This window comes from Hippocampus zosterae, chromosome 13 (genome assembly GCF_025434085.1).
Source record: "Hippocampus zosterae strain Florida chromosome 13, ASM2543408v3, whole genome shotgun sequence".
NCBI lineage: Eukaryota > Metazoa > Chordata > Actinopteri > Syngnathiformes > Syngnathidae > Hippocampus > Hippocampus zosterae.
In genome coordinates, this window is record NC_067463.1 from 7,160,976 (window position 1) to 7,188,779 (window position 27,804).

Here is a 27,804-nt window from a genome sequence, read left to right on the forward strand (position 1 = left end):
ATGTCCAGCGGCGGTCAAAACTTCGGGATGACTCTGGCGGCTGACCCGGCTGATGTATGTTTTAGCGGTGAGCCCCGCAGCCCTGGGCGGCGAGGAGCGAGGCGCTGCCTTTAATTAGCTTGGAGGCCTGTGGCAGATGGACGTGAAGTGAATATGATGAAGAGGTGTCGAAAAACAGAGCCAGGTTGTGCCGAATTAGAACCCTCCTGATGATAATGATCAAATAAAGCCGGTGATCTATGCAGAAGCATGGCAGGAATGGACAGTGATTTTTTTAATCGTATTTTTTTTTGGAAGGCGCTTGGCCATATGTTTCAAAAATATGGGCGCGCGCATGTGTTTCGACATTCATTTATTTTCATTTGTCACACACGGCTTTAACGGTGGGAGACAATTCATTACCCCGCTTTCCATTACACACACAAAATTGGTCTGAACCCCAAACAGAAGGTATTTTCTCGGTATCTGAGCTTTGAGAACAGGTGCGTGCGCGTGCGGGAGTGTGCGTTACACTGGCAAGCCCAAAAACAAACAAACAAACAAACAACAAATCATGGAGCGAGTGAAAAAAAGTATCGTCTAATTCCCGTCACGTATCGCAAATTCAACTGGCCATTTGGACGCTTCTCCAACTTTGACAGTGGCACTTTCTCACGGCAGCCACATCAGCGGTGGGAATGTGGGAATCACTGTCACTGGAGGTAGCAGAAATACTTGAAAACAGGAAATGAGTGTGGAGTTTAGGAGTTTAAGCTCTTCTCAATCCATTGTGTCTGGAACTAAATCTCTGGAGTCACAGGGGCTTAGATAGTGTATGTGACTCTCTTCCCAATGATATGATTTGGTTACTTTAAAGATTAGGGAACCAGGCCGAGCATTTTAAGGCATATGGCTGCAAAAAGAGCCATGTGCCAAATGTTTTTGTCTCTTTCGTTTGCCAGCCTTGTGTTTTCGTGAATGATGTCACATTTTGGTGGAAATCCGCAGAAAGAACATTGCTTCCTCTGCTGAAAACATAAGAGTGCACAGATAATCTATCTATCTCTCTATCTAGCTAGCTAGCTATCTATCTATCTAGCTAGCTAACTAGCTAGATAGATAAATAGAGAGATAGATAGATAAATAGCCAGCTAGCTAGACAGCTAGTAATGTCGGCCATTGTCTATGGCAGGCCATAATGACAAAGGCCATTGTCTAGCTATCTAACTAGCTAGCTATAATTATTGTTATAGTTATTTTCCTAAACATTTAATTTAGTTTCAGTTACTTCTCTCTCTCTCTCCCTCTCTTTTTTTTACAGCAACGAAAATGCTTTTTCAATTTTAGCTTTATTTTGTTTGGTCCAACCTGGAAACTCTTCGAATCAATGCAATCACAAATGCCACCATTTAGTGATGACAACCACTCCCATGCATGACCGGGGTGGGCAATTATTTTCCCGGGGAGTGGGGGGGGGGGGGGGGGGGGGGGGAATGAAAAGCAGAAAATATTGTGGAGGGCCGGCCCAAAAGTTAGAAATAGAAATAGAAAATAAAGAAGATGGCACAATGTCTTTGTATGCCAGTAACATTCTCCTCCACCATCACACTCAGCACCGGTTCTCCTCAAGGATGTGTACTGAGCCCCGTTGTTCACGCTCTACACATTTGACTGCTCTCCGACTCTTATCAGCGGTCTAGTTTGCGGAAAGTTTCAAACCATTCTAGGAAATGTTCATTTACTCGAGCCACAAGCAATTCACTCTGAGCATGGAAATTGCCAGAATCGGACTGAGTAAGAATCACATCCTTGTTTTTCAAAGTCTCGTAGATTTGAGTCTTTCCGACTCCAGGCGTCTCGTTAATGTTTCGTACTTTGTTACCTGCTCGTTTTAATCAGATACCTGTACATATCACTTTCCCTTTCATGGTCACTACTCTCTCGCTCTTTCTTCGTCTTCCACCCCCTCCCTGTGCTCTGCAACTTGAAGTAACCGCGCCACCTGGTGTTGAAATACCTGTCATTACAAGTCCAAACGAAATGAATGCAATCAAACCTTAATTGTGAACCAATCTTCGGCGGGCCGGATTAAAAAGACCAACGGGCCGGATCCGGCCCTCGGGCCATTGTTTGCCCACCCCTGCTAGACAAAGCCGACGTTTCACACAAGCACAGGCGGGCGACAAACATGCTTACCAAACATGCCACTTATTGTAGAAATACATTTAAAAATTGATTTACAAGGAATGCTGGTGACCAATTGCGTTATCTGCCTCAAGCTCAAAGTCAGCTGTAACACGCTCCAGCAATCAGAACAAGCGCTACAGAAAGTGGATGAATTATTTTCCAAGCAACTTTTTCCTTGTTGGCGCGTGGTTCAAGAAAGAATTTAATGCGCCTTCTTTAATTTGTCAATAAATAATGCTTTAATCGCGATGACAAAATGTTGGCCTGCGCAGGAAAATTCCATTTTGAAAGACGTGTAATTTGGCACTCGTTCCAATCGGAATTGTTTGGCCCCTGATGGATGTCTCCACTCCACTGAGTGCCAGTCGCCTTTGCCATTTGAGTTAACGTGATATTAAATGCATTCAGACTTTTGTTTATAAGCATTGGAGCATGTATCATTTCATCAGTTTTCCACATTTTGCAAAGCACTCTCCCTGAATCAATCTGTCATTTACCTGCTGGATTTATCTGGCTGTCTCAGCCTTTAGCAGAAAAGAGTGCAAAAGAAGTTATTGTGGAGATCTATTCTGCATTATCACTGTCAGACTTTTATATCAGTGTTCCCACACAACCTCCATTATGTATCATCCTTATTCTTTGTTTTTAACCGACTTGTGTGTGAAAAAAAAAAAACAAATGGAGTCCAAAACCAAATCGGGGCCTCTACAAACATTTCAAGCACATTTAGAAAGGTAATTTTACATTAATCACAAAACCACTGGCGTGCTGGGTTTTATGCCAGCTGTGTTTCAATTATCGTAATGTCTCCTACATTAGTTCTCCCCCAGAACAGCCTTTTTCCTGCAAGGCTAAAATGGCTTGTCTGACTTGTTTGGTGAAAATGCCAATGCAGTACATCTTCATTTGCAGTGTACTTTCCACTCGTGCGTTAATATGAGCTTTTAGTCAGGCAACGTTATGAGAATTAAAGATAAATAGAGATCGGCATTCTGCTCTCTTTTAGAAGTGATGGCTCGAAGAAGACCTGTCAAAATCCTTAAAACTTACAAATTGCCTGTGGTACATGGTGAAAAACAAAACAAAACAAAAAATTATCGATACAGTTTCATGTTTATACATGTTTCAAGAGAATCAGTGTAAATGTGCAAACACTTATTTATTTAGATGTAGTATTGAACAGTGGAGGTGTAGTATTTCACCATTTCAGTTTTCTTGATATGATTTATTTTCTCAATTTTTTTGTGCATTGCTAAAATGGTGTCCTGTGAAACACTTGGGCATCTGGCACGAGGAACTTTGTACTTTTGTTTGCATTGGTGTTTATCCGGTGCAATTGTAATTACAAACTACAACATGGCGCTAGCTACGATGACACAGCAAAAATAAATGTTCATGATTTACAGTATATTCCTAAACGGCATTGTGTGATGTATTTCAGCCACCGCAGAATTTAAGCAGTTATATTTCCACGGCTCGAGCATATAGGTACGTCTCGGCATGAGGGCACTGAAAGATTTAATTACTCGGCGGACACGCCCACATCGTTTGAGAGCAGAGACAGCGGCTTGATTTATAAGACTTGTTTTAGAATCTTGCCTGATTCCTCTTTGGCAGGGTTGTTCACCCATTCCTTTGGGGTGTGTCAGATTACAATTGACAATGTTTGTTTGTTTTGCTTAACAGGGACTTTAACCAGAGAGTTTATAGCAAGTTTCTACATATTTTAGCTTGTGTGCTAACCTGGAGATCCTCGGTAAACTACATGCCCCTTTTTTATTTTGTCGGATTTGAAGGGGCTCCCTCTGACTGTTCTGAACTCCTGTTTCCATGGCAGCGTCAACATGATCAGAATAAGGCTGCCATCGCTAAGGTCCGCGCGGATGAAATACAATGTGCGAAGTAAAACCATTAATCAACAATCAGTTCCACACAATTGTGAAAAAAAAAATGGTTAAAATGCCCATTCCTTAATAGAAACCCGAAGCCAAATGTCTTTTGGATGTCTGCCTCATCTTGATGATTTTTTAGTATACCCTCACCATGCAGTTTCACTCTCCTGCCTCTTCTTTCTCCATCTTTTTCCTGCATAATTGAATGACTCCCTTTGCTCCCCTCATGCGCTGCCAAAGACCCGAATAAACGCTCTCCATTGTAAACTTGTCCATTTCCACTTTTATTATCTCGCTCATCTTTTAAATAGATGTTTATTTTTCCACCCTTTGCTCCGTTATTCCCCGTTCAATCTCGCAGCTAAAATAACCGTCGATAGATCCTCCCGTACCCGGTAATTTCTCTCGGTTATTTTTATTTTTATTTTTTTTGCAATGTGACCTAAATTTAGTCACCTTAATTGTACCTATTTATGCGGCCTCCCACTGACATGCCAGAGGAGAAAAACAATGTTGCCTTTGTGACACTTGAGAAGGCCTTTGGTGCCGTCGGAGTCATGCGGCAGAAACACTGGATAACAATAGCCAAGGGCCTTATGATTATGATGTATTTCCGCCTCTCCAAACAAACCTTTTTTTTGTGTGTTTATTATTTCCACCTGCTGTCTGAGCTGTCATTGCCAAGCTTCGTGCTCGGCAAATACGGCCTGTGACAACAGGCCATTTTAAAGCTCTTTGCAAGGGACGTGAAGTGCTTTTGAGCAAGTTAACCAAAACTTTATAATTTGTATTTATGATAAAACACAAGACACTGTGGCCCAAAAGTAGTCAATGTATTGTATGTCAACAACAACAAGCAGCTCATCGACAGGAGCTGGTCGAATTAGAACACCAGTTAACTCTCATCAAATGTCGTATTTGTGCAAGCTAACGATAACTTTATCTCATTATAGTATTTTAACTCCTTTGTCCTTTAAACGAAGTGTGCCAACCCGTTTCTTCGTTTGGTCACGTGATAGTTCTCTTAAGTAGCGGTGGTTGACGGTCACAGCCTTTTGGTTAAACGCAGCAGAGGAGCCCTTTATGAGTGCAAGTCTCAATAGAACATATAAGGCACGGCAGATGTATTTATAGAGCACATTTCAGACACAAGGTAACTCAATGTGCTTCACATTGTTACAATGCAACATTTCAAGGGAAACTAATCTAGGACAGTCGAACAAAACAAGAATTTGAATACATTTAAAAGCAAGGCAAAGAAATAAAAAGTGGTCTACGAAAATTACTAAAACAATGTTATATTTGGAAGAATTGGTTGTGAAAGGTGTTAATCATAAATAATGCTGAAAAATAATATTTTTATGTTTAGCTGTAACACTCCGCGTTTCAATTCATCAGAAAGATTCTTTACATTGTGGGTGTCAAACTCAAGGCCCCGGGGCCAGATATGGCCAACTACGTTCCTTTATGTGGCCCGTGAAATGGATGCAAATCATGGATGTCAACTTCAATGATTCTTACTAACATCTGCTATTGAAATTTCAAATTGTCATGTGTTATAAATAACGTTGAGATCTTGCAATAATTTTGTTTCCCTGTTGACACATTCTTGAGCAAACTATATAGTTGACTTGAGTGATTTAAAAACGAGGAAGCCATCAATTTGTTGTTTAGAATTAATGATACAATGAGACGATTAAACATTTATTTGGTTTCTCTGTCACAAAGGCCCTCCGAGGGAAGATGTAACTTTAAAGTGGCCCGTGACAAAAATGAGCTTGAATACCCCTGCCTGACATGGCTCGATAGGTGTTTTGGTTAGTTAAATCACTGGCAATATGCGAGAGTAGGACTTTATTTACACAGACAATGCTACCAGTTCCACTGGAACTGGAGTTGAAAGCAAAAGGAATACAATTGTAGACTGCAGAGTAAAAAAATAAATAAAATAAGCACAAAACAACACAGACTCAAAGGAGCAAAAAACCCCCCCAAAAAACGGCCTATCTCCTCCGAATGAACATGGATGCACATAATATTACGGAGCGATCACGTCGGAAGCAATTTCAACGGCAGTCATTAAAGCCTTTCTTCATTAATACCGAGCAGAGAACCCGTTGACAACAAGCCAAGTTTTGATCAAATCAAATATGCTCGGCGAGTCTGTAACGTCGGCGCGTGAACGATAACATCTCCGAACTCAGATCATTACAGCGTCTCTTGGGTTTCCTTGATTGAAAAATGAGGCATCTATTAGCGAGAGAGGTGTGTGTTTCTTTGGGGATTATTTCATTCTCCTTCACTGCGTGTAAAGTTTACATTCAGGAAATCTTACATTCAGACTTTTCATCCCTTGGCGTACGCACACAAGCTTCCAATATATCTGGCCGAAACCGTAGCTCGAAAATCCACTTTGAAAATACTTTCTTTCAAGCGTTCTGTTCTCCTTGTACCTTATTTTTTCATGAATTTTGCAGTAAAATAAAATCAGATGACTCGTTCAATTTTTAATATTACCGCTGTTAGTGCATGGCGGCGGCGGACGGGCTGGGGCTGAGGGGGGGGGGGGATTGCGGTGGAGGAGCGACATGTGGCACAGGAAGGGAACGAGTGCTCGCTTTTAATTGCATCTTCATGTCCTATTATTCATTGTCTGCGTGGAGGAATCGCACGATGTAGAAAGCACTTTAGGGCCCGCTGTCACACGATGAATATTCATGGTTGACAATGCCGAAAGCAATTTGTTGTTTCTCACTGTTGATGCGCCTTCTCGGGCCAGCCTTGGGCCATATGAGAATGTGGAGATCGTAAGCAGCCACGTGGAAAAAGATTCATCCATTTATTTTTCAAAGCACATACCCTGATTGGGGTCATGGCTGTGCTGGAGCCTGTCACAGCTGACTTTGGTCTCGTGGCAAGGGTAGCACCCTTGACTGCTCGCCAGTCAATCACACAGAGAGCAAAGGTGATCAAATACAAATGCTGTAGGGCCTGAAATAAATCATTATGGGTTAGAGGTCCATTTGTCGGAGTTGGTCAGAGCGCATGGAGGATTTACACTGTTGACAGATCAACTCTTGCATGATGCTTTGATTCTGAAAGAGAAAGTGTACCCTTTCTGGAAATGGAAATAGCTTACTTAGCTATTGATATGTATACCCTATTTTCCGCACTCTAAGGTGCCTTGGAGTGTAAGGCGCACCTTCAATGAATGGCCTATTTTAAAAGAGTCTTCACCTCATTATAAGGCGCATTGAATAGAAGCTACAGTAGTGGCTATGGTCATGTTATGCATCCACTAAATGGAGCTACGCTGAAGGGAATACAATACAATAAAACATTTATATAGCGCTCTCATACCGCTGCCGCTGTAACCAAACGCTTTAAAATACTACGTCCAAGAAATCAATATATATATATGTATATATATATATATGAGCTGTCAAACGATTAAAATATTTAATCTAATTAAAAATGTAACTGTCATAATTAACTCAAATGAACTAAAAAAATTAATCGGGATTACTCACACATTTTTTATCATTTCTAAATTTCCTTTTACATTTTTTGTCCTATTTCTCCCCATTTTAATGCTCTCATCAACATGGAATCATAAATCAATTTCTATGTGCCAAAAGCAAATATTTACTGAAATAACAATTTCGATTTTCAATTTTACATGAATATTTTTCATTTGGAGCAGTTATGCACACATAATCTTTCACACAATATTACTGTCCATCAACAACAGTGAAACAAAGTATTTTGTCACACAACAGCTGCTTTAACAGCTTTTTTAATGAAATCAAAACAGAGCAATATAACATTATAAAGTGCACATCTAAGTTAAACTAGTGCTCAGCCTATAGTGGATTCAAACCATGGTTGCATACTTCGTTTTTCCCAAGTTTGTTTCTATATGTTTGTTGAAGAATAATGAGACACCGGACACCAGCGTTCGTTATGTGCCCTGTATTCAAAACTGCCGGCCGTACAAACAAGAGCACGCACTTCCCCCGTGCTGCTGGGGCAAACCATTCTGAAAGAGGGGAGTTTCACTCCCCCTAACACAGTCGGGCTATGTTGATTGTGTTTGTCCTTCTTGCGCGGAAGTCTCTCTACGGTTTTGTGTAGACCTCATTTCGGATGACTACACTTGGTTCGATGACAACACTGGAGACGTTTTATTTTCGCTAGGTCGCTAGCACTACAGCGCGCTGTCACTGTCAGATGAACACAGAGAAGCTCAGAACACTGTAACCTTCCACACAAAATAGTTCCAAACAAGTAACAAACGCGTCAGTGGCATACATCGTGTACCTGTATGATATGTATAGAGAGAGAAGAACAGGTAACTTTGGTCTTGTCAGTGGAGCAATCTGTCAACTTTTTAAAAGTAAACTTTCCATTCATAAACTCTTTAAGTTTCCGTTTTTGGTGTCTCGAGCTGCCGTGGCTGGTAAAACAGACATGGGCGTGGACTTCTGCAGCGCACTTGTAGTTTTGTTTCTGGTGTATTTATAGAGCAACGTAACATCCGCTTGTGACGTGGGCCACGTTAATCTCGCGAGAACATTTTTAATCCCGTTAAAATTCATTTAAATTAATGCCAATAAAAACGCGCTAAACTGACAGCTCTAATATATATATATATATATATATATATATATATATATATATATATATATATATATGTGTGTGTGTCTATTATGATTAATTTGCGGTCCAAATTTGCTGATATTTATTGTCACAGTATATATATGTATATATATATGTATATGAGTCGCATCAGATTATAAGGCGCACCGTCGGCTTTTGAGAAAATGGAATGCTTTAAGCTGCGACTTATAGTGCGGAAAATAGGGCACCTTTGCCAACAAACCTCTCGTTAAACACTCTAATGTTGCATTCTGGTGTAATATATAATGTATAAAGGTAACATCTGTGTTGCTATTACCTTTGTTATCAACTAGGGCTAAGAATCTTGAAAAAAAATCACAGTCAAGATGTTCTGGGAATGAATCTTGGTTTTGGGCCTTTCTGTGAAAAATTTGTGCCACTGTTTGTTCTTATTCGTATTAGGTGAGTGCAGTGCGGATGACGGCGTCATTTCACTCGCATTTATTGAATTCAAATCCAGTGTGTGATGGGATACATCCGCAACGGTTGCTTTCCCATGCGACCGCAGTCCAAATTTGCTGATATTTATTGTCACAGAGCGTAGGGAAAACAAAACTTTTTTTAAAAGCAGGAAGTGTTGAGACAATTGACTCTGAGGCTGTATTTAATGACGCTCCCCAACGACTGGAGCTTACTCCGCCTGGTGCGCTCAGGGGACCTCCAGCTGGAAGCAGAGCGGAAGAGCGGCAACAAAGAATCTCTTAAACGCCGTGAGACACACATGTGACAACCGTTTTCAATTTCTGTGAATCCTTCAAGTTTCAACACTATTCTGGGACGCTGTCCAAATTTTAAGGCAGTTTCCCCTTAGGAGATAATAGAAATTCCAACTTTTATTTTGGCATACCTTCATTTTTATTTCAACTTTTTATGTCCTCTTGACAAAAGTACTCAAGTAGCATTGTAACTGCAGCATATAACGACCTGCAACGACTCTCGTGAAGATGAGCGCCACAGAAATGGTATAAATGGGAGCCAACCCCCCCCCCCACCCCCCACAAATGTGCAAGCTAAGAGTTAAGTTCGACTATATCGTGATAACTCCTTTAACGTTTTCCTAGCCTAGGTAACCTTGTTTATTTGCGTTCCTTCATTTGTGTCAGCCCACGGAGATCAGACGCAGTTCATCAACATCGTCAGCGGGCTCGCAAAAAAACATGCTGTATCATAGGCCAATTGGACGTACTATCCCAAGTCTTTCAAAAAAATTGAAGGAAAAATAACTTCAGACAGAACAGGAAAAGCAAGGCGAAACCCATTTCTTCTGAACGGTCCAAACCAAAGCAAACCATATTTGGCCCTGACTCTAATTGTACCTCACTGAGGTGCGTCAAAGTTACATTAGGTTCTAATAATGTCCACATTTCCTTCTCTGTTACATCTGTTTGTTTGGTTAGTAAAGAAAGTGGTCAACATTGAGCTTGTGACTTACTCTATGAATGTCTTTCTTCTCTGATCTCGTCCATATGACTTATTTTCATGCATTGCTGTGCATTGCTAGCATCATAAAATTCCAAGAATAGCAAAAGCAGATATGGCAGTACACAGACACGATCATAAGAAGCTCTATTAAGTCAGCCTTTGCTCTTAATTGGCCCCTTGGTCTCAATTATTAGACGTGCAGATGAAAAAAAAACGCATGCACCGCTTTTACAATAGCTTCCGCTCGTCTGCGCCGAGTCGAAACACGTTAGCATGCCGGCGTATGACTAATGCTAATAGTTCTTAGCCTCTCTTTCAAGACCTGAACGGAAAGGTTCTCAAAAGTTTGCAAACACAGACAAACCATGCTAATGAAAATTAAAACGGCATGAGCAAATTCACCCCTCCACCTTTTGTTTCCGAAATGCCCTGAAGCGGAATCCCGCTTTCCTGATTCGGGGCTCCGCTACTTCTGCCGGCCAGGGAGCAGCTGCTCTTGTCTGAGTCCATCACTCAATGCCGGTGAGAAAAATGCGCGCTTGTGCGCTTGTGGCGTGGACGGTGATTCATTCTTCGCATGTTTGTCTTCTCTCCCCACTTCCTCCATCGCTCTCCATCTTCTTGTCTTTTTGCCCATTTGACTCTTGTGCGCAACATCTCCATAAACATTCCGGCCTCATGAAGGCCTTGAAACAACAGCGGCTTGAAACGACTGCGTGCGCGCGTGTGTCACCTGTCTAAATGAATTAAATATTCAAAAGACAGAAACCTCTTTTAATTATCCACTCATCACACTTTTAATTACCTGCCACCATCGCGCACTGTCTGGCCTCTTCACGCGCAGCCCACGCGCACATGTACCATTGGAGAGAGTTCTCTATCGATGCAACGGAGAACGCGAGCCGTCGACCGTGTGTGAGTGAGGCAGATGGGTGGGTGGGGGGGGGGGTTAGTGGAGGGTGGGGGGGGGTCGCTGGTGAGTGACTGATGAAAATGTGCTTTGAGTACGAAGGTTGGTTAGTACTGGAAGGACGACGCTAATAAAACAAGCAACAAATCATTCAGTGAACGAAGGTGATGCAAGCACTTCTCTTGATGACTCTTCTATTATGACATTGTAGTGTGGAAATTGTAAAAGTCGGGGTTGTTTTTGCCGTGGCCTAAAAACACCCAATACAGTACAAATTTGATACAATTATTTAAATAAATCATTTTTTTTAAAAGGGTTAAAACTTTCCGAAAAGTTACCTTTTCATGTTTAGTACTACTTCCTTTTTTTTCAACTCCATCATGATTAGATTCTATATGTCAGGGTCCCCCCCCCCCCCCCAAAAAAAAACATCTGTGTACTTCACTCGCACCTGAGTAAAAAGGTAAAATATTTAGGTTAAAGCCTTGCTGCACCTTCAGACCAGTTCGCTACATATTTTTTTATTTTCTACAATGCAAGGTTATCCCCCCCAAAAATAAATAAATCAACAGAACAGAACACTCTTTCATCCGTTTGTTGGCATGTTGCCCTAGCAACCTAAATCGTACACCAGATGCAGTTGAGTTCATTGTTTGGTTGACAAAGAAACGCAAAGCGATGGATGTTTCATTTTCTCCTTTGTCAATCGGTGTACATTGAATTCTATTCCTCTTTTTTTTCCTGAATACACTGTCCTTGTTTTGAGGCCACACAATTTATATTCCTTCTTCAGTCAAAACAAAACTTCCCTGAAGTTAACACAACCGTCCGCCTGTGCATTTACATCGAAAGATAAGGTCATGTGAGTAATGTATTGACTTGAAAATGGAGCTGCGTTATTTATTTTTGCATCAAAAAGAGTGAGCATATGCTCAAGTGCGTGCTTGTGTGGGTGTAAGGTCACAGAATAATGTAGATGAAAATGTTTTCACCTCTGGGCAGAACGCTTGTTTCCGTTTGCATTGATTTGCGATCAGCGCGGTGGCGAGTGTATCACTCAAAAAAACGGGAGAAGATGGAGAAGATAACGCCGCAGCGACGTTTGCTGTTCGTAATCAAGCTGAGGCATTGTTTTCGCCGCGTCCTATTATTGCTGACTCATTATTATTACAGCGCGATGGAAATGGTGTCTCCCTCACCACCACCTCGTACTCATGTTCTGTTCTGTCTGGAATGATGACCCTCAGATAGTTTACGTGGACCAAAGCATCGGAACACATGGCTATTACATAAACAAGAAGTGACAATGGAGGAAGCTACATCATAGGCGCATCCATCCATTCACTTTCAATAGCTTTTATTCTTATTGGGGTTGCGTGTGAACAGGAGCCGGCCCGGGCTGACTGAGAGGTGATGCCCACCCTGTCATGATGGGGCAGCTGCCTTTTTAAGAAAGCCTGCCATGTTTTTGAAGTCACATGACTACTATTCATCCATCTTTCCATCCATTTTCTAATCCGCTTTATCGTCACAAGGATCGCCGGGGATGCCGGAGCCTATCCCAGCCGTCTTTGGGCAGTAGGCGGGGGACAACCTGAACGGTTGCCAGCCAATCGCAGGGCACACATAAGCGAACAATCACCCGTGCTCACACTCACACCGAGGGAGAATGTAGAGTGTTCAATCAGCCTGCCGTGTATGTTTTTGGAATGTTTGAGGACACCTGAGTACCCAAAGAAAACCCACGTAGGCACAGGGTGAACATGCAAACTCCAGACAGAGAGGCCGGAGCCGGAATCGAACACAGCATCTCTGCACTGTGAGGCAAATGTGCTAACCAGTGCCCCACTGTACCGTCCATTACTACTAGCATTTCAAAATATAAAATATTATTGCGTAATATTTACACTCATGTTTGATCATTTTCGTCGTTGAACGTCGTCTAGCTAACCATGTCCACTCTGTCATGAAGGGAAATATGAATTGACAGAAACTCAAAATATTGTCGTTATATCGCCAGTCCGCTTGCTAACTGAATCCCGTTGCTAATTGCTCACTGTGCTCATCATATGCGAACATTAGCCAAAAATGTCCACCCTGGCAGCTTGCTCACATATTTTGCGTTGACAAAATGCGGGGGTTTGACCAACGTGCATGTACGGCGGCATAACAGTTCCCGAATACAATTAAAAGGAAGTTCAGTGGGCAACTGAACCGCCCCACCTTGCCTCTCGTGCTGCCTGCAGCTGAGTAAATGAACGATTTGAGCTATATCAATCAGCATGTATTGTATTGTATTGTATTGTATTTCTAAAACCTGCTCGAAGAAATGCACTCAAGTCCCCGAGTGAGTGACGTGTTTTTTTTCTCTTTCTCCTTTCTTCTTTCTACATACATTCTTGCTGCTGGAGGCTGTAAATTTCCCCATTGTGGGACGAATAAAGGATTTCTTATGGGCCTTCGCTCTCCTTCCAAAGTACGCACTGTATGGATCTGAATGTACAGTTTGTGCTTTAATGCAAGGCCGTCCGTGTGCCGAGAGAGGCCGTTAAAGTGTCCCTCAGGTGAAACAGATGCTGTCAAAGTGTCACTGTGCAAATTCTCCCGGGCTCCCATTGATTTTATTGATTTACTCTCCTCCCCCACTCCTTGAGTGCAGCGTCAGCTTCTTTCTGCTGGTTCTGATAGTTTGACAGGCTGACATGTTTGCCTCAGATCATCCATATGCTCAGCCTCATCTTCCTTGAGATCTGGCAGAGACGCAGTCCGATTAGTTTTTTTTTTTTTTTTTTTTTTCACCGAGGAGGAGATTCAATAGTACCCACCAACAAGCCAAAGCGCTTCGCGACATCCTGAGATGAAGCAGACTCTCAGGCAGGTGAGGGAATAACGATTAGGACTCGGAGATGAATGTCTGACTCTTAATGAAAATTAGAAAAGGACTTGGTAGGATTAAAAGACCTATTTTCTTAATTTTCTTAATCTAATTTGGTAATTTAGCACCAAGGGCTCATTTGTTACGGGGATTCAATAGCCATCCCCACACGGGCGGAGTGCACTGACAGACTCACTTAGTGACGCTGTAAAAGCTGCAAACACACAGAGGTGACCTAAATGACTTCTGTTTTTTTTTCTTACAGTCACATAAGAGCCACAATTTGATAACAACAGTCAATTTGAGCCACGGAGATACTTCAGCCCACATATTTAGGTTTGCTTCAGCAGTTTCCGAGGAAGGCTGTGTCGTGGAAATCGGCAAAATAAATACAATTGATCGGCGATACTTGGAACGTACCTCGGCAAAGCAACGGGCCGCCGTGGCCCGGCTCTCGCGTCTCGAAGCAGATTCATTCATTCAACTGCCTTTGAAAAGTAGTCTGGCAAATTTTGTCGGCTTGTACTCTGCATTAGCGACTAGCGGCTAGCCGCTAATGCCGGCCAATGGCATAAATAAACAGGCATAAAAACAAAAACCAAGTATTTTTTTTTTAAATCAAGGTACTCAAATTGCTCCAGGATGTGTTTCACCTCCAAACAATGTTAGATAAAGACCTCTTTCAGCAGTTTCACTGTCAATGAATTGTGCTTGAACACAAGTGCAGGAGTGTACACTGCACTCCTGCATTGTTTAAACAACAAAAAAAAGTTGCGCAATAAAACCCACTGTTAGAATTGTAGTTTTTTTCGATCAACTCTGAATTCTGATTTCCGTCAACTCAAACGTCAGTTGTAATGACTAATCACTTTTAACCCTTCCTTCATTGGCAGGTTTGTGATGTTTACCCACATTAGAAACAATCCTGAATTCAATCTGTAGGTCTTGAAATTCTCTTTTTGCTTCTGTGACACGTCTCGATTGTGTCACTCGCGGGAAAAAAAGAACATTCTCATTTTTTAACTATTGTTAAAATTGTTCGCAGACTCAATCCAGTCTTCGAATAAGTGTGCATCTGACAGAAAGATAACCGGGGAGTTCACCGCTAGTTGTGCAATCGGCAGCACACGTAATTAGTGCTAATTAGGATAAAGGCCGTTCGTCTCGACAGCCGTCCGCCTCCAATGGTGGTGCGCCTGAATGCACGTAAGCAATAGAGCTGACTTGTTACTTAGCACAAGGTGTTTTTTAAAAATATTTTTAATCAGGGTAGGTTTAACATACTACCCTCATACAATTCTTTTTCCGTGTGGCTTTATGTGAACGACCTTTGACACGCACCAGGGGCAGAAAATAAGGGCAGTCAGGGAAATCGGTGGAGATGGGCAAAAACATTTTCACACTCCAGGAAAAAAAAGACCTTGCACTTGCCGTTGAACAACACAATGCATGTGTATGCGGGAAGTTGTACCTGTGTGCTTTTTATTGTCAGCGTTATCTCGCCGAGCCACGGTGTCGAGGTCACTCTCTGAGGCCGCTTGGTGGTTTGAAGGAGCTCTAAAGGTGATTGAGGAAGAAAGGCGGTGATGTAGGCAGTGCATTAATTACAAGTCACAAAGCTGCAGAGTCTGTGGTGGTGTGGGGTTGAAAGGCAGTAAAATGTTTTCTGACTCAGTGAAGGGGGCTGTTAAAAAATCCCACAAACACATCAGGGTTCATTACCGTAGTAACCTTTACCATAATTTCTTTTTTTTTCCACTTCTTCTCCCTCCCATTTACTGCTCTAATTTGCAGTCACATATATTGCCTATATTTCTTCGGCTGGGTGGGGGGAAGAAAAAAAATCAAGATTTACGAAGCAGAACTAAGACATAAACAGAGGATTGGATATATTGAAATGGTGTGGGAGTCAAATTGATTGAAATGCCTCCTTTTATTTCTTTTTTAAGGTAGTGTGTGCTTCGAATACAAAATAGTATTACAGACACACTGAAAAGGAAGAAAAAAACCCTAAAATAAACACAAAATTATTTGGGGATTAATATTATCTCAAACCTGCATTCAAAAAAACATCCAATTTGATGTTGGGATTTCTTTTTAAAACTAAACAATTTGACAGCATAGGGGTGTCACCAAAAAAACGATTTGAATGGGAAAATTAGTTTGGATTTAAACATCATCTCATCTCCTGCTTCGTCCTGTTTCGTCTACAAACAAACCTCCAGTGGAAATGGGAAGACAATAACAATAACAAGAAGTCTTGCGCTTCAGCACCTGATTGCGTCGCTCCATATTCCCCAATTAGCCAGTTCAATGAGCACGCGTGCTTCCCTGTTATCATTGTAAAAAGGCTCGGATCCAAGTAGGCAGCCTCCGCACCTTCTTCAATAGTTGATGCACATTTTTAATAGGTTGGCAGCCTGCTTCTTTATTATTTCTTTTCATTTGGTTGAGCTCTATTATTGAAATGCGCGTTGTTGAGGGGAGGGGGGGCGTTTTTTGCCCTTTGGTTGAGTCTGAGATAGGAAAGCCGCGGAAATTTTGTTGTCTTAAGTGTTTGAAGGGATTAATTTTGAACAAGGAGCAGTGGGCGTGCTGGTGACTGACAGCTGGAGTCATGTGTTGCCGTTTTGGTATAAGATATGCTCACTAGATATAAATATTTTTTTTTCTTGTACTGTAATGCAACATTAAGGTTGATATAGAGGGTGTCGGGAAAAAGTTGACATTATTTGAAATACGAATAGCCGAGTAACTCCATTTCCAATGCAAACAAGATGGAGGTTATACAGTACATTGAATGTTGAAAAACAAGAGCTTCATTTAGTGATATTCAAAATGTTTATAGATTTTTAGAACCAATTACACAAAGCATTTTCTTTTACACACTTTTTTTTTTTTTTTGTGAAGTGTCCAAATTTTCTTTTCAGTTGTCATTCTTCACCCGAGGGGGGAAAAAAAACTAACCTACGTTTAACTTTTTTACCCATCTCTTTAAAAATAAAATTTAATTTGAGCGAGAATTGGCAATTTTATCAAACTTCAAAAGGACGTGATATTTTTTGGGACGCCTCTTATCTTGGCCAGAAAGTAAAATTGAAATGGCCATTATCGCAATAATTTTTCATAAAAAGAAGCTTGTGTTTAGATTTAAAAAAAAAATATCTGATATCTGATGCAACAACTTGAAGCGTCCTCGCTGACATTTTTATTTTTTTATTTTTTTATGTGATTAAGAATTTCCAACAAATGTTCTTCAGTGATAATTGTTTGCGGCAGAGCAAGAGGATTAAGGAGCGCTCTGCAAATATGCTCTAAAACAACAACAACAAAACCAAATCTCCAACCTCAGGCTGTTAACAATTGCGCCATTAAAGCCATGCATGGAAAATGACACAAGCAGTCATCGCAGAGTGACTGGCTGTGTTCCATTTGTTGTTGTTGGCTTAGCGACACGGTTGAATCCTGTTTTAGTTTACTTTTTAAAACATTAAAATGCAGAGGGATGATATTTAAGAAGGGCCTTTTGTTATTGTATGTATGATCGTAGTTGGCACCCAGCGAGGCCAGAAAAGGTGTCCAGTGTTTCACCGCACTTGAGAAAGTTATGTTATTCATGATATATATATTTTTAAAAATTAATCGGATGATTAATTAACTACATACATCCAATTACTGTCATTGTATTTGCAAAACATATTCATACCCAGGCTGAAAAAATTGACAGAGCAAACGTGTCATAAACAAGCTCATTTGTTGAATACAACATTGTGTATGTGAGTGTGTGTGTGTGTGTGGGGGGGGGGGGTATTTATGTGGGTTAAATTGATGTATTGCAGTCCACCAAAAGTAGCAGCCCTTCCCACATTGTTGCTGCCTGCGTAGCTTGCAGTCATCCTTTCCAATTTCACTGTTAATTATCTGTAAGGTTTTCAAGCCAAAGCCACATTTGTCTTTTCCCCAAGAAACTCATTTCCTTTACCGCTTTGGACTTTTTCCTTTATTCGTTTCGAAGTGCAGATGCACAATGTGTAAAGGTTGGTGTATCCACGCGACTGCCAGCAGAGCCCATGGCAAGCTGTGCCCGCCCCCCTTCCTGCATCCCTGATAGGCAGTGTGCCGCCTATTTAAAGTACGCTTGTGTGGACTGCAGGTAGGCTGACGGCAGTCACGGCTGAGGGGAAGTTTTTTTTTTTTTCTTTTGGCAGCTTCTCCTCCAAAAAGCGAGCGTCAGACAAGCACCCACACATCGGTCCGACGTAACGTAAACACACAACTTCCCGCTGAGCGCTGACAGAATTCAGTGTGCTCCCCGCTCCCGTTTGCTTAGGTGTGTTTGACAGTGACTTTGATTGCTTGTTAACGGTTCATATTTTATGAATGCGGTACTGAAGGTAAATATGGGCGTCTATTTACCGACAGTGTTGCAGTCATCCAATATGAACCGTTGACAGGCATCACGTGATTCATCATCATCAACTGCACTGTTGGTCAATCGCGTGATTGTGTCATACACACAGTGGTACCGTACAAGTTTAATTGATCGTACAATTACATCCTAAATGCCGTTACACTCTTGCTTCCACCCGAAAACATACAAGCTCAGTTTCCGTGACAAATTTGTTCTGGAAAGACGCATCAAAATCTAATTGTATGAAAACCAAAGTAACATTTCTTATTATAAATCATTTGAATTCAATTAATCCATTCCAGAGTATGGAATCGAGACACGTTAACTACTTTGTTCTTGTTTCTTGACTATGACTGCTAAATAAGCCACCATCTGACCAAAGAAGGTTTGGTTCGGCTGCGTTCAGACAACACGAAAATGTGACCTGTAACTGATTTTGTTTTTGTTTTTTGATAGTCTGAACTACTCAATTCAGATTTTTTTGTCAAATCCGACTTGGGTCACTTTTATATGTGGTCCTAGATCTGATACTTTTCAGATTTTTTTTGCACTGTGACCTCAGTCTGAATGGACGTGTTCGACCTATACACTATCGAAAGCCCGATATGCGCTCCATTTGCGCAAAGAGGAGTGCTCGCGAGGGAAAATCACACTTGTCTGTAAATCTGCCGTTCTTTTAGTAGTAATTCAGCCACACGGATGGTTCATTTATTACGCGTGGCAATGAGGTGATGTAATCTTCAGTCGACGTCTCCATGATATGAAGAGATCGAAAAGGCTTGCCTCATTTGCCCTATAATATTTCAACCTCCTTCCGCATCGCTCCTTTTTACATATTGGATGCGACAAGGGACCACATCTATCGCGTGACATCTTTTGTGGGGGCCACTCATGGACTATCAATAGGCCCCTCGCCGTTCAAGCCAGAGGACAGCCATCTTACGTTGCCACTGACATCAGTTTTTTTTTTGGCTGACAACACTGTTATCAATGCATTTTTTCTGATCGGATCCCTTCATAAAGTAATGTTAGCCTCTCAAAGAACAGACTTCACTGTTTGCTTAGACCATTCACAGTATATTAATCCAGGAGCATGAATCATGATTTACATAGATTATCTTTCCATTTCGCAGGAGTTTGTATCCTGATGGGCTTTGCTTTCATTTCATTATTCATTGCTTCTGACAACATGATGCAGTCTTTGAGAGAGAGCATTTTGAATTCTGTGGTTTCCCCATGAAATGTGCATGTCGCGCTTCTCCCTCACTGAATGCCATATACGTGGCACCCCCGTAATACTTGGCATCGTTAGGCTATGAAACAAAGTACAAAACAATCCTTTGTATTGTACTTGGTGTTTTGAGACCATGAAAAAGTATTTCAATGCGACGACCAATCGGTTCCAACTGGTAGAGCCCTCGCCCCAATTAGTCCATGAAATCAAAGTTCCACTGTATACATGTTGTTGTTCTGAGAAACTGTATGACCACCTTCCCGCGGGAGGAATTCTATTATTCTTTTTTTAGGGGGGAAAAAGGAAAAAAAAGACAATAAATGGAGGTGCTCTAATCTCTGCTGCTGGAGCAGACACACTTTGGCACATTTCATTTATTTTCTGCCGGGTTTCTTCCGATAAGAGCGCTCCATGTGTTCATTTAATGGGAAATCAAGCCTGAGACCTCCCAGTTTGAAACAAACGAGCAAGGCGAATCACCGCAAACATCAGCCCGTGTCATCGTCGGTAATTTCACGTGCAAATGGAACATTTAAATGGAAATATGCAAATGAGGAGGGGAAGAAAATACACCGAAACCGAACGGCTTCTTTTAAGTCGCCCAAATGTGAAGATGTTAATGTTCTATCTTAATTAGCCCCGCTACGTTCATGGAGGCCCTTCTCTTTTTGAATGTTAATAATTTTGTGTGCCCAAATTCATTCAAACCGTCATCTTCGCAAATGACAGACAAGAGGAAGAGGGCACCGTCGCTGTCTATTAATCAGCATCTGCTGAATAAAACAGTTGAAACGAAATGGGCCGGCCAGCGCAATTAATGGGCTTCGAGGCTTCAAATTTGCATTACGGACCCCTTACGGTGATCTTACGGGATCTGTGCATGCTCTGACTTTTGCCGAGAGAGAGCATGCCAGATTTTTAAACAGAATGCCGTGCACAAGTAGAATATCGGGCAACGTGTTGAATCTTTGGCTCTTGTCTACGCCCCTCCTGGGAAATCACTCAGAATAAAAGTAGACCCGAGACATTCTGTACACGAGTGTGGTTGGTCTGGAGTGTATGTCAAAAAGCTCTTGTTATACGACGGATGAGATCCTCTCTGCTTATTGCTGCTCTCCTCCCCCCCCCCCTTCTTTTTTTTTTTTTTGGAGGATGAGAACATGGTTCACCTTTCTACCTCGAACTCGCGAATATTAACCCCCTAGACACAGACAAAGGTGACTTAAATATGCCGCATGGGGTCTAGAAGGAATTTCTCCCCTCCCTTTGCAGCACAAGCCCCTCACATTTTAGTGAATATTTTATGTCTCTTCGTGAGACCACGTTGAAGACGTCACACTTTGCTCGAATGTAGAAACGGTTGTGTCATCAAAACGTGTTGATTTGCTGTCCCCTCAAAATGACTCAAAATTCAACCTTTAATGCCTCAAGTGCGGGCAACAAAAGTGATTACACCCCAAGTGAAAATTCTTGTGGTTGATGCATGTGGAGTTATTTTTGTGTATTTGCCCAAAGACGGCTGGGATAGGCTCCAGCACGCCCCGCGACCCTAGTGAGGATCAAGCGGTTCGGAAAAAGGATGGATGGATGAATTTAAATCAAACAAATCACCACATGTTCAAACAAACCACTTAAATTGATCCGACAGACGTCTGCTAGCTCAATGCTACGGTAATGCTAACCCCTTCAAACAAAGGCTCATTTAAACACGGAGCAGCAACACATACAAAACAGAGCACAACTGTCACGATTCGGTTTAGGGACCAACAGGTGGCACTGTAGAGCTCCCCTGGCAGCTGCACACCTGTTGGTCATAGGTAATCAGGCCTATAAAAGGACTCCTGCCCGAACACTTGTTGTCGGGTCATTGTTGCTTTTGCTACTGTCATGTCTGTTTGAGTCATGTTTTGGTTGTCATGTTTTATCTTCAGTCATGATTTTTGTTTGCTACTTTGGACTTTGTTTGCTTAGGATTTAGTTTTCTGTGTTTTATCAATACACATCTTCAAATACACCCTGCTCCTCTCTCCTGCCTGCTTTTTGGGGTCCACCACCACCATGCAACGTGACACACACAACAATACTCACAGATTTATATTCCCTCTGCGCAACGATTATTAATGTTGCGGACTACTACTACTTGCTCGTAATCACGTTGCCTCTCTACGAGTTGACCTCAGTACTGCCTAGCGTGTTGTAATACAGTCAAAATGTGGATTGCCTGTGACCCATCTTCTGTGCATTTGTAGTTTTATCATGTATTATGTATTGATAATTCCATTGAACTTGTTTCTGCTTAATCGGTGATGGAGGCTATCATAGTTTTTAGATTTCTTTTAAACGGTGAAAACATGGACTGGAAAGTAATCTGTAGGAAATCTGGAAAGAAATCTGTAAGGACAGATTTCAACAGTTGCAGCCAAGACTGCGTTTTCAGAGGAATAGCTCTCCCTTAACATTCCCTCCTCCTCCTAAAGAGACAGACTCGAGACTGTTTTTGACATATCGCATGGCCATTTCTACCGCTGCTTCTTGGTATCAGAGCTGCAATAACAGCGGCGCTAACGGCTACGCTACAGTTCGGCGGAGTGACGTCAGGCGATCTGCGGAGATCGACACAAGCCTTCTAGCGTCCATCGAGTGCCCTTCACGAGGTGCTGAGGATAGTCACAGACTCTTCCCTCCCTCTTCTGAAATTCTTTAATCTCTTGCCGATGAAACAACCAAATTCTTCATTTACGGACGCAATGGCTGACTAATAGCGTAATTCCATTTTAACTGTTTGCTAATACGTTTCCGGTGCTTCCGTTGCACGCGCTTAGCTATTGGATCAAGATGGCAAAGGCCGAATATATTGTACAGTATATAATCCTGCTCCACACAGTTTTTTGTTGCACGCACGCTGTCCCTTTGCCTTGCCAACAGTGCACAGATGCACTTTTCTTGCCAGAAAATTGTCTTATTGACACAATATATTCACTTTGATGCACATTGCAAATCTAATTTCACTACATGCGTTATTCATGTGGTCTAAAATCCTTCGTGCGCCTCAAAGGGTCGTATGTATCAGAACACAGTGGATAGTAGACAGACTAAATAAGGCAGTCGTCATGCATTAATGCACTTTTTTTCTGCCTTTTCTAATATCGATCTTATCGAGAGCTCATGTTTATAATACTGAGGTTTCTAGTCTTTGTCAAGATGAAACAAAACGCAAGTAGCATCGACCAACAACATACACTGCCACGTCCCAGAGTGACGTGCTTCAACGAGGTGAAATATAGCCATCCCTCAACATGCTCCGCAACCAGCTTTCTGCTGAAAAAGAAAGTCCGATGTGATTATTTTTCGCACAGCTCTGAAGAGGCAATCTTGCATCCGATTGTTTCCTCCTTGTTTCAGAATAGGTCAAATTCTATGAACAATGCACCTGCCTGGATTGTTTTTGTTTGTTGTGTTTCGTAACCTTCTCTATGCCTGTCCCTCGCAGTGCCATCGCCTTGGATAATCAGCTGGTCGTCCTGGCAACTACCACGGCGGATGCGGGACGTTACCACGTGGAGGCCATCAACGAGATGACGGGCGATAACGTGACCAGTCCCGCCGTCTATTTGAGCATCTCGGGTAAGAAAAAAAGAATTAAACAATCAGGGAAGAAGAACAAATTTGTTCTTTAACCATTTTTAAACTTTCAAAGTGTTCAGTGATTAGCACTAAGGTTCGGGGTTCAAATCTCAGCTCCAGCTTTCTTGCATTTGCGTCCCCCGTGCCCCTCCGGCCCTGGTGTTTGTGCAAGTTTTCTGCGGTATTCCCTCACAGGATACCTCTTTTGGACTGGTCGCCACAGCATCCGTAGACAAACGCTTCGGTCAGTTGAACCCTTTCATGCACCCTACAACCTGATAACGTGATAAGCTGTCCACTGTAGTAACCGCCGTGCATGAAAGGGTGAAAGACTTCCATGAAGTTAACATGCATGATTTTGGAACATGGGACTAAGTCAAGCCAGAACCTCACCCCTGCAAAATGTTCAAGATGGGCTGCAAAAGGCATTTTGTAAGTTTTGAGTCTCATTTAAAAAAAAAAAAAGTTTAAACTCTAAATGGCACCCCTTTTGGGGCGAGGGGTCCGCATTACTTACGGGATTGAAAGTGGGCCTCGCAGAATCGCCAACTTTTCATGACGTTCCCGGAATCATTTTATCATGCTGGTTTCCCCTAACATCCCTCTTTATCTCTGTGGGAGTGAGATGATAGACTACACCGTCATCTTGCAAGTCCTTCAGCTGAGACGTTCACTGCAGAGAGAGAGAGCGAGTGAGAGAGTGAGGCAGCTAGTAGTGCTCTGTCCCTTGTGGCTGTATAGACTTAATTAGATTTTCTTTACGGAGTTGTATCCTTTGGCATCCTTTGTCACATATCCGCACTGACACACACACACACACACACACACAAATGGCACCTTGTTATAGCTGTCAGCGTGGAGTGTTCCCTTAGGTGCTTTCAAAGAATTGGTAAGAGGAGCGTAGTTAGACTTTACTGATAAGACTGAGGTCGTAAAATGCCTGCTTTTTTTTTCCTGAATGTGCGCGTTTGTCTCTTTTTATCAGCTCGTGTTTTCCCACAGTAAACCTTCCCCTTAGAAATATCCGTTGTTATAAAACAAGCTACCGTTTTTATTGACATTGAGAGAGAGAGAGGGAGAGAGTTCAGGAAGGAAGTTGGAAAGTGTTTTTACCTTCAGAAATGTAATTAGAAATGAAATTGGATGCAAGGATGTCTCTGCTAATAGCATTCAAGCTAGCTTAGCGCTTAGTGTTAACTCACAGTTGACGCCAAGTGGCAGGGAAAGCATACAGGATGGGTGAAGGTAAAGAATCGCTTTAAAATAAATGCCGCAGACATGATTGAAGCCATTTTCACCATTCGTCCGGAGAGTCCAAATCTACACCGTCGCATATACGACATCGACCGCACACCCCTACTTTCGACTCTGACGCTCTTCTAGGGCAGAGAAACAGTGGTGCGTGTACATTGGAACAAAAAAAAAATGCAGAAAGAGGAATTTATTATGAGTTGCTAGGCAGAAAAACATATTCTGATTGGTGCCATGAAGTGATTACCTGACAAACTTAACACATGACAAATGAATGAGCTTCCTTTTTTTATTTTTTATCCCCACCTTCTCTCTTCTGATAAACAGCCGGCGCAGACGAAGGCACATTTCAGTGCTGTCTGTCAAACATCCTTATTTAAAAACAAAAAACAAAACATAAATCCATCCATCCATTATCTAAAAAATACAATTCCATAAATGTGCCTGAATAATTTAGACACCTATTTCATATTGTCCCTTTTCTTACTTTGATTCCAACTTGGCGCTGTGCAAAGAAGAACAGAAGCAAAGTAAAATTATCAGAGGCAAAACACAAAAAGCAAGTAATGAAGTGAGTCACTGGCACAGAGTGAGAATATCAAATCGGAACCGCTGCTGAGGACTTTAAAATATATATTTTTTCTTTGTGCGCACAACTAAACCATTACAGGTGAGCGAGAGAGAGTCTGCTTGTCACAATCTTGCTCCCTCGTGATGGCCAGTCCGAATCATTTGCCTAATCTGCAGTGCCTTTTAGATGGCGGCGTACGGCCGGTCACATGACCTGCCCACTTGACAGATCCATTATCGCCATGCGCCCATCCGCTTTTCCTGCCAGTGCCCGGTAGATGGCTGAAGATAAAAAAGCGTTAGGTGTCACCCGCGCTCGAGATGGAACAGGCGCAATTGATGGCGGCTCGGCGGCGTGGGTGAGAGGTCACACTATAATCACGGAGAGTACAGCGCTAAAATAAACCGCCCCAGCGCTGCTTTAATGCAGAAGACAATGTACGGCCATAAACTTAACAACCTCAGCAACCAAGGCACTACGTTGTACAGCGGGAACCTGACAGAACTATATCTATATGTTTTTATTCTGACTCACCGCTGAAAAATAAATAAATAAATAAACAGCAATTGTTCACCCATTGTTACAGCGGATATAAAAAAGTGACACACTGTTCCTCGGAGGCAGGGTTTTTGTGAATATAGCAAATGAGAGCAAAACAAATATTTTCAGAGCATGTCGACTGCTGTTTTGAACTCTTCATAATTCCCTCCCCTTTGTCTAAGGCCCCAGTTCCAGCTGAAGAAAGTCAAACCCAGGACAGGGGTGTGTAGACATTTTGTATATGTCCACTTAAAGTACAGCAAAGAGCAGTACTGGGAACAAAATCGAGTACAATGATGGTCAACTTCTCAAGATGTCCGAAATTGTTCCGATTTTTTTTTTTAATTGGCCTGCCTTTAAATGTTGTATTTTGCTTTTAAACGTTGCCTTTAAGTCATTCAGTGCCACGAAGACTGGGGCTGGCAGTGACTGTGAATGTCCTTCTGCCTCTCCGTGAAGCACATTGAGTTAACTTGTGTACGAAATGCGCTACATGAATAAACCTGCCTTGCCTTGCCTAATATTGTAAGATGAGTTTGAGCCGATGTTCAAGTCTTTTGGGATCATAGTTCGAGTGTATCCAGGATTTAAACTATGAATATAGGAAATGTTAATAATAATCATAATAATAATACATTTTATTTATAAGCGCCTTTCAAGACACCCAAGGACACTTTATAATAACAAAAAACACAAAATAATACGGGTTGAGCAGCAGCAGCCAAAATGCGCCAGCGTTCACTCAACCCGAAGGTCAGAAAGAAACCACAGGGGAGGGAAAGAGGGAGAAAAAACCCACACTCCAACTACCCTCATGTTGAGGATAATTTGAGTGAGGCAAAAAAACCTCCAGCATAAGCATATGACAGTTACAACAGGTCACAAGACATAAACAATGAAGACGGTGAATCAAGGGAATAGTAATCCCTCGTTTATCGCTGTTAATGGGGACCAAAACCACCTGTGATAAATGAAAATCCGTGAAGTAGCGACCAATTAACATTCATTCATTCATCTTCCGAGCCGCTTGATCCTCACTAGGGTCGCGGGAGGTGCTGGAGCCCATCCCAGCCGTCTCCGGGCAGTAGGCGGGGGACACCCTGAATCGGTTGCCAGCCAATCGCAGGGCACACAGAAACGAACAACCATTCGCACTCACACTCACACCTTGGGACATTTTAGAGTGTTCAATCAGCCTGCCATGCATATGTTTGGAATGTGGGAGGAAACCGGAGCACCCGGAGAAAACCCAGGCAGGCCCGGGGAGAACATGCAAACTCCACACAGGGAGGCCTGAGCTGGAATCGAACCCGGTACCTCTGCACTGTGAAGCCCACGTGCTAACCACTGGACTACCGGGCCGCCTACCAATTAACATATACAGGTTAAAAACATTTTTTGTTTCTTTTAAGTCCGCAAAAAGTCCGCAAACAGTCCGGAAGAAGCTGCAAAACAACAGCGAGTCACATAGAGCAACATATACAGTCGTGTACTCCACGTATATGGAAATTAAGAAAATATATTATTTTTTAATTTAATTTTATTTTTTATAATGAATGTGTTCCGCCATGCACCGAATCCGCGATAAACAAACCGCGAAATAGCGAGGGATCACTTTTTGGGGGGGAAAAGGGGCTCCGATGTTGGGATTGGGGCTTACTTCCGAGAAAGCGAGACTTCATTACAGAGGTGAGACGTCTGCCAAGTTGCAACTGTCATGACAGTCGTGGTCAGTTTGTCCCTTATCTTATTGGCTTAAATAATACTGTAAGTAATATAAACATCCATCCATTTTGTGCACCGCTTATCACGTTGAGGGCCACGGTGAGTCGGAGTCTGGTTTTGGGCAAAAGGAGTATTACACCCAGCATGTCGATAGACAATATTTCACACTTGCATTATCGTCACTGAGTGGGAGGTCAGAAGCGATACCAAATTGAAAGAATGCGAGTTTCTGGTACCACGTTTCCTTGCCCCCAACGTGTGGATTTGAAAGTGGTCACGTCCCCAGGCTCGCTCCGCTAGACTCCGGAGTTTATGCCCACGGAGCTGTCAGGAAACAGAACTGTGTGTATATTTCATCTCTGCACAGTGGATCATAACAGCGAGAAATGTTTTTCCGATCTCCTTTATTCCGTCTGGAATCTTCAGTTTGCAACCCGGCGGCTACATGCTCGCCACTCGCTGCTCCTCGGGGAGGGATTAAATGCAAATTTGGGTTGTAAACT

General features: G+C 42.2%; 1 protein-coding gene and 1 long non-coding RNA gene across 3 annotated transcripts in view; one reads left to right on the forward strand and one right to left on the reverse strand.

The window, feature by feature from the left end:
- Positions 1 to 26,739, reverse strand: LOC127613634 (uncharacterized). The gene is made up of 3 exons (XR_007966253.1): positions 23,732 to 26,739; positions 15,417 to 15,502; positions 1 to 127 (listed from the first exon to the last, which is right to left on the reverse strand). It is a non-coding gene; the product is annotated as an uncharacterized LOC127613634 (long non-coding RNA).
- Positions 1 to 27,804, forward strand: part of sdk1b (sidekick cell adhesion molecule 1b) — a 237,723-nt gene that overhangs the window by 86,499 nt on the left and 123,420 nt on the right. For both annotated transcript variants that reach the window (XM_052084701.1, XM_052084702.1), the window contains exon 5: positions 23,081 to 23,214. In XM_052084701.1, the coding sequence (XP_051940661.1) occupies positions 23,081 to 23,214 (134 nt within the window). The remainder of the gene's footprint in view (positions 1 to 23,080; positions 23,215 to 27,804) is intronic.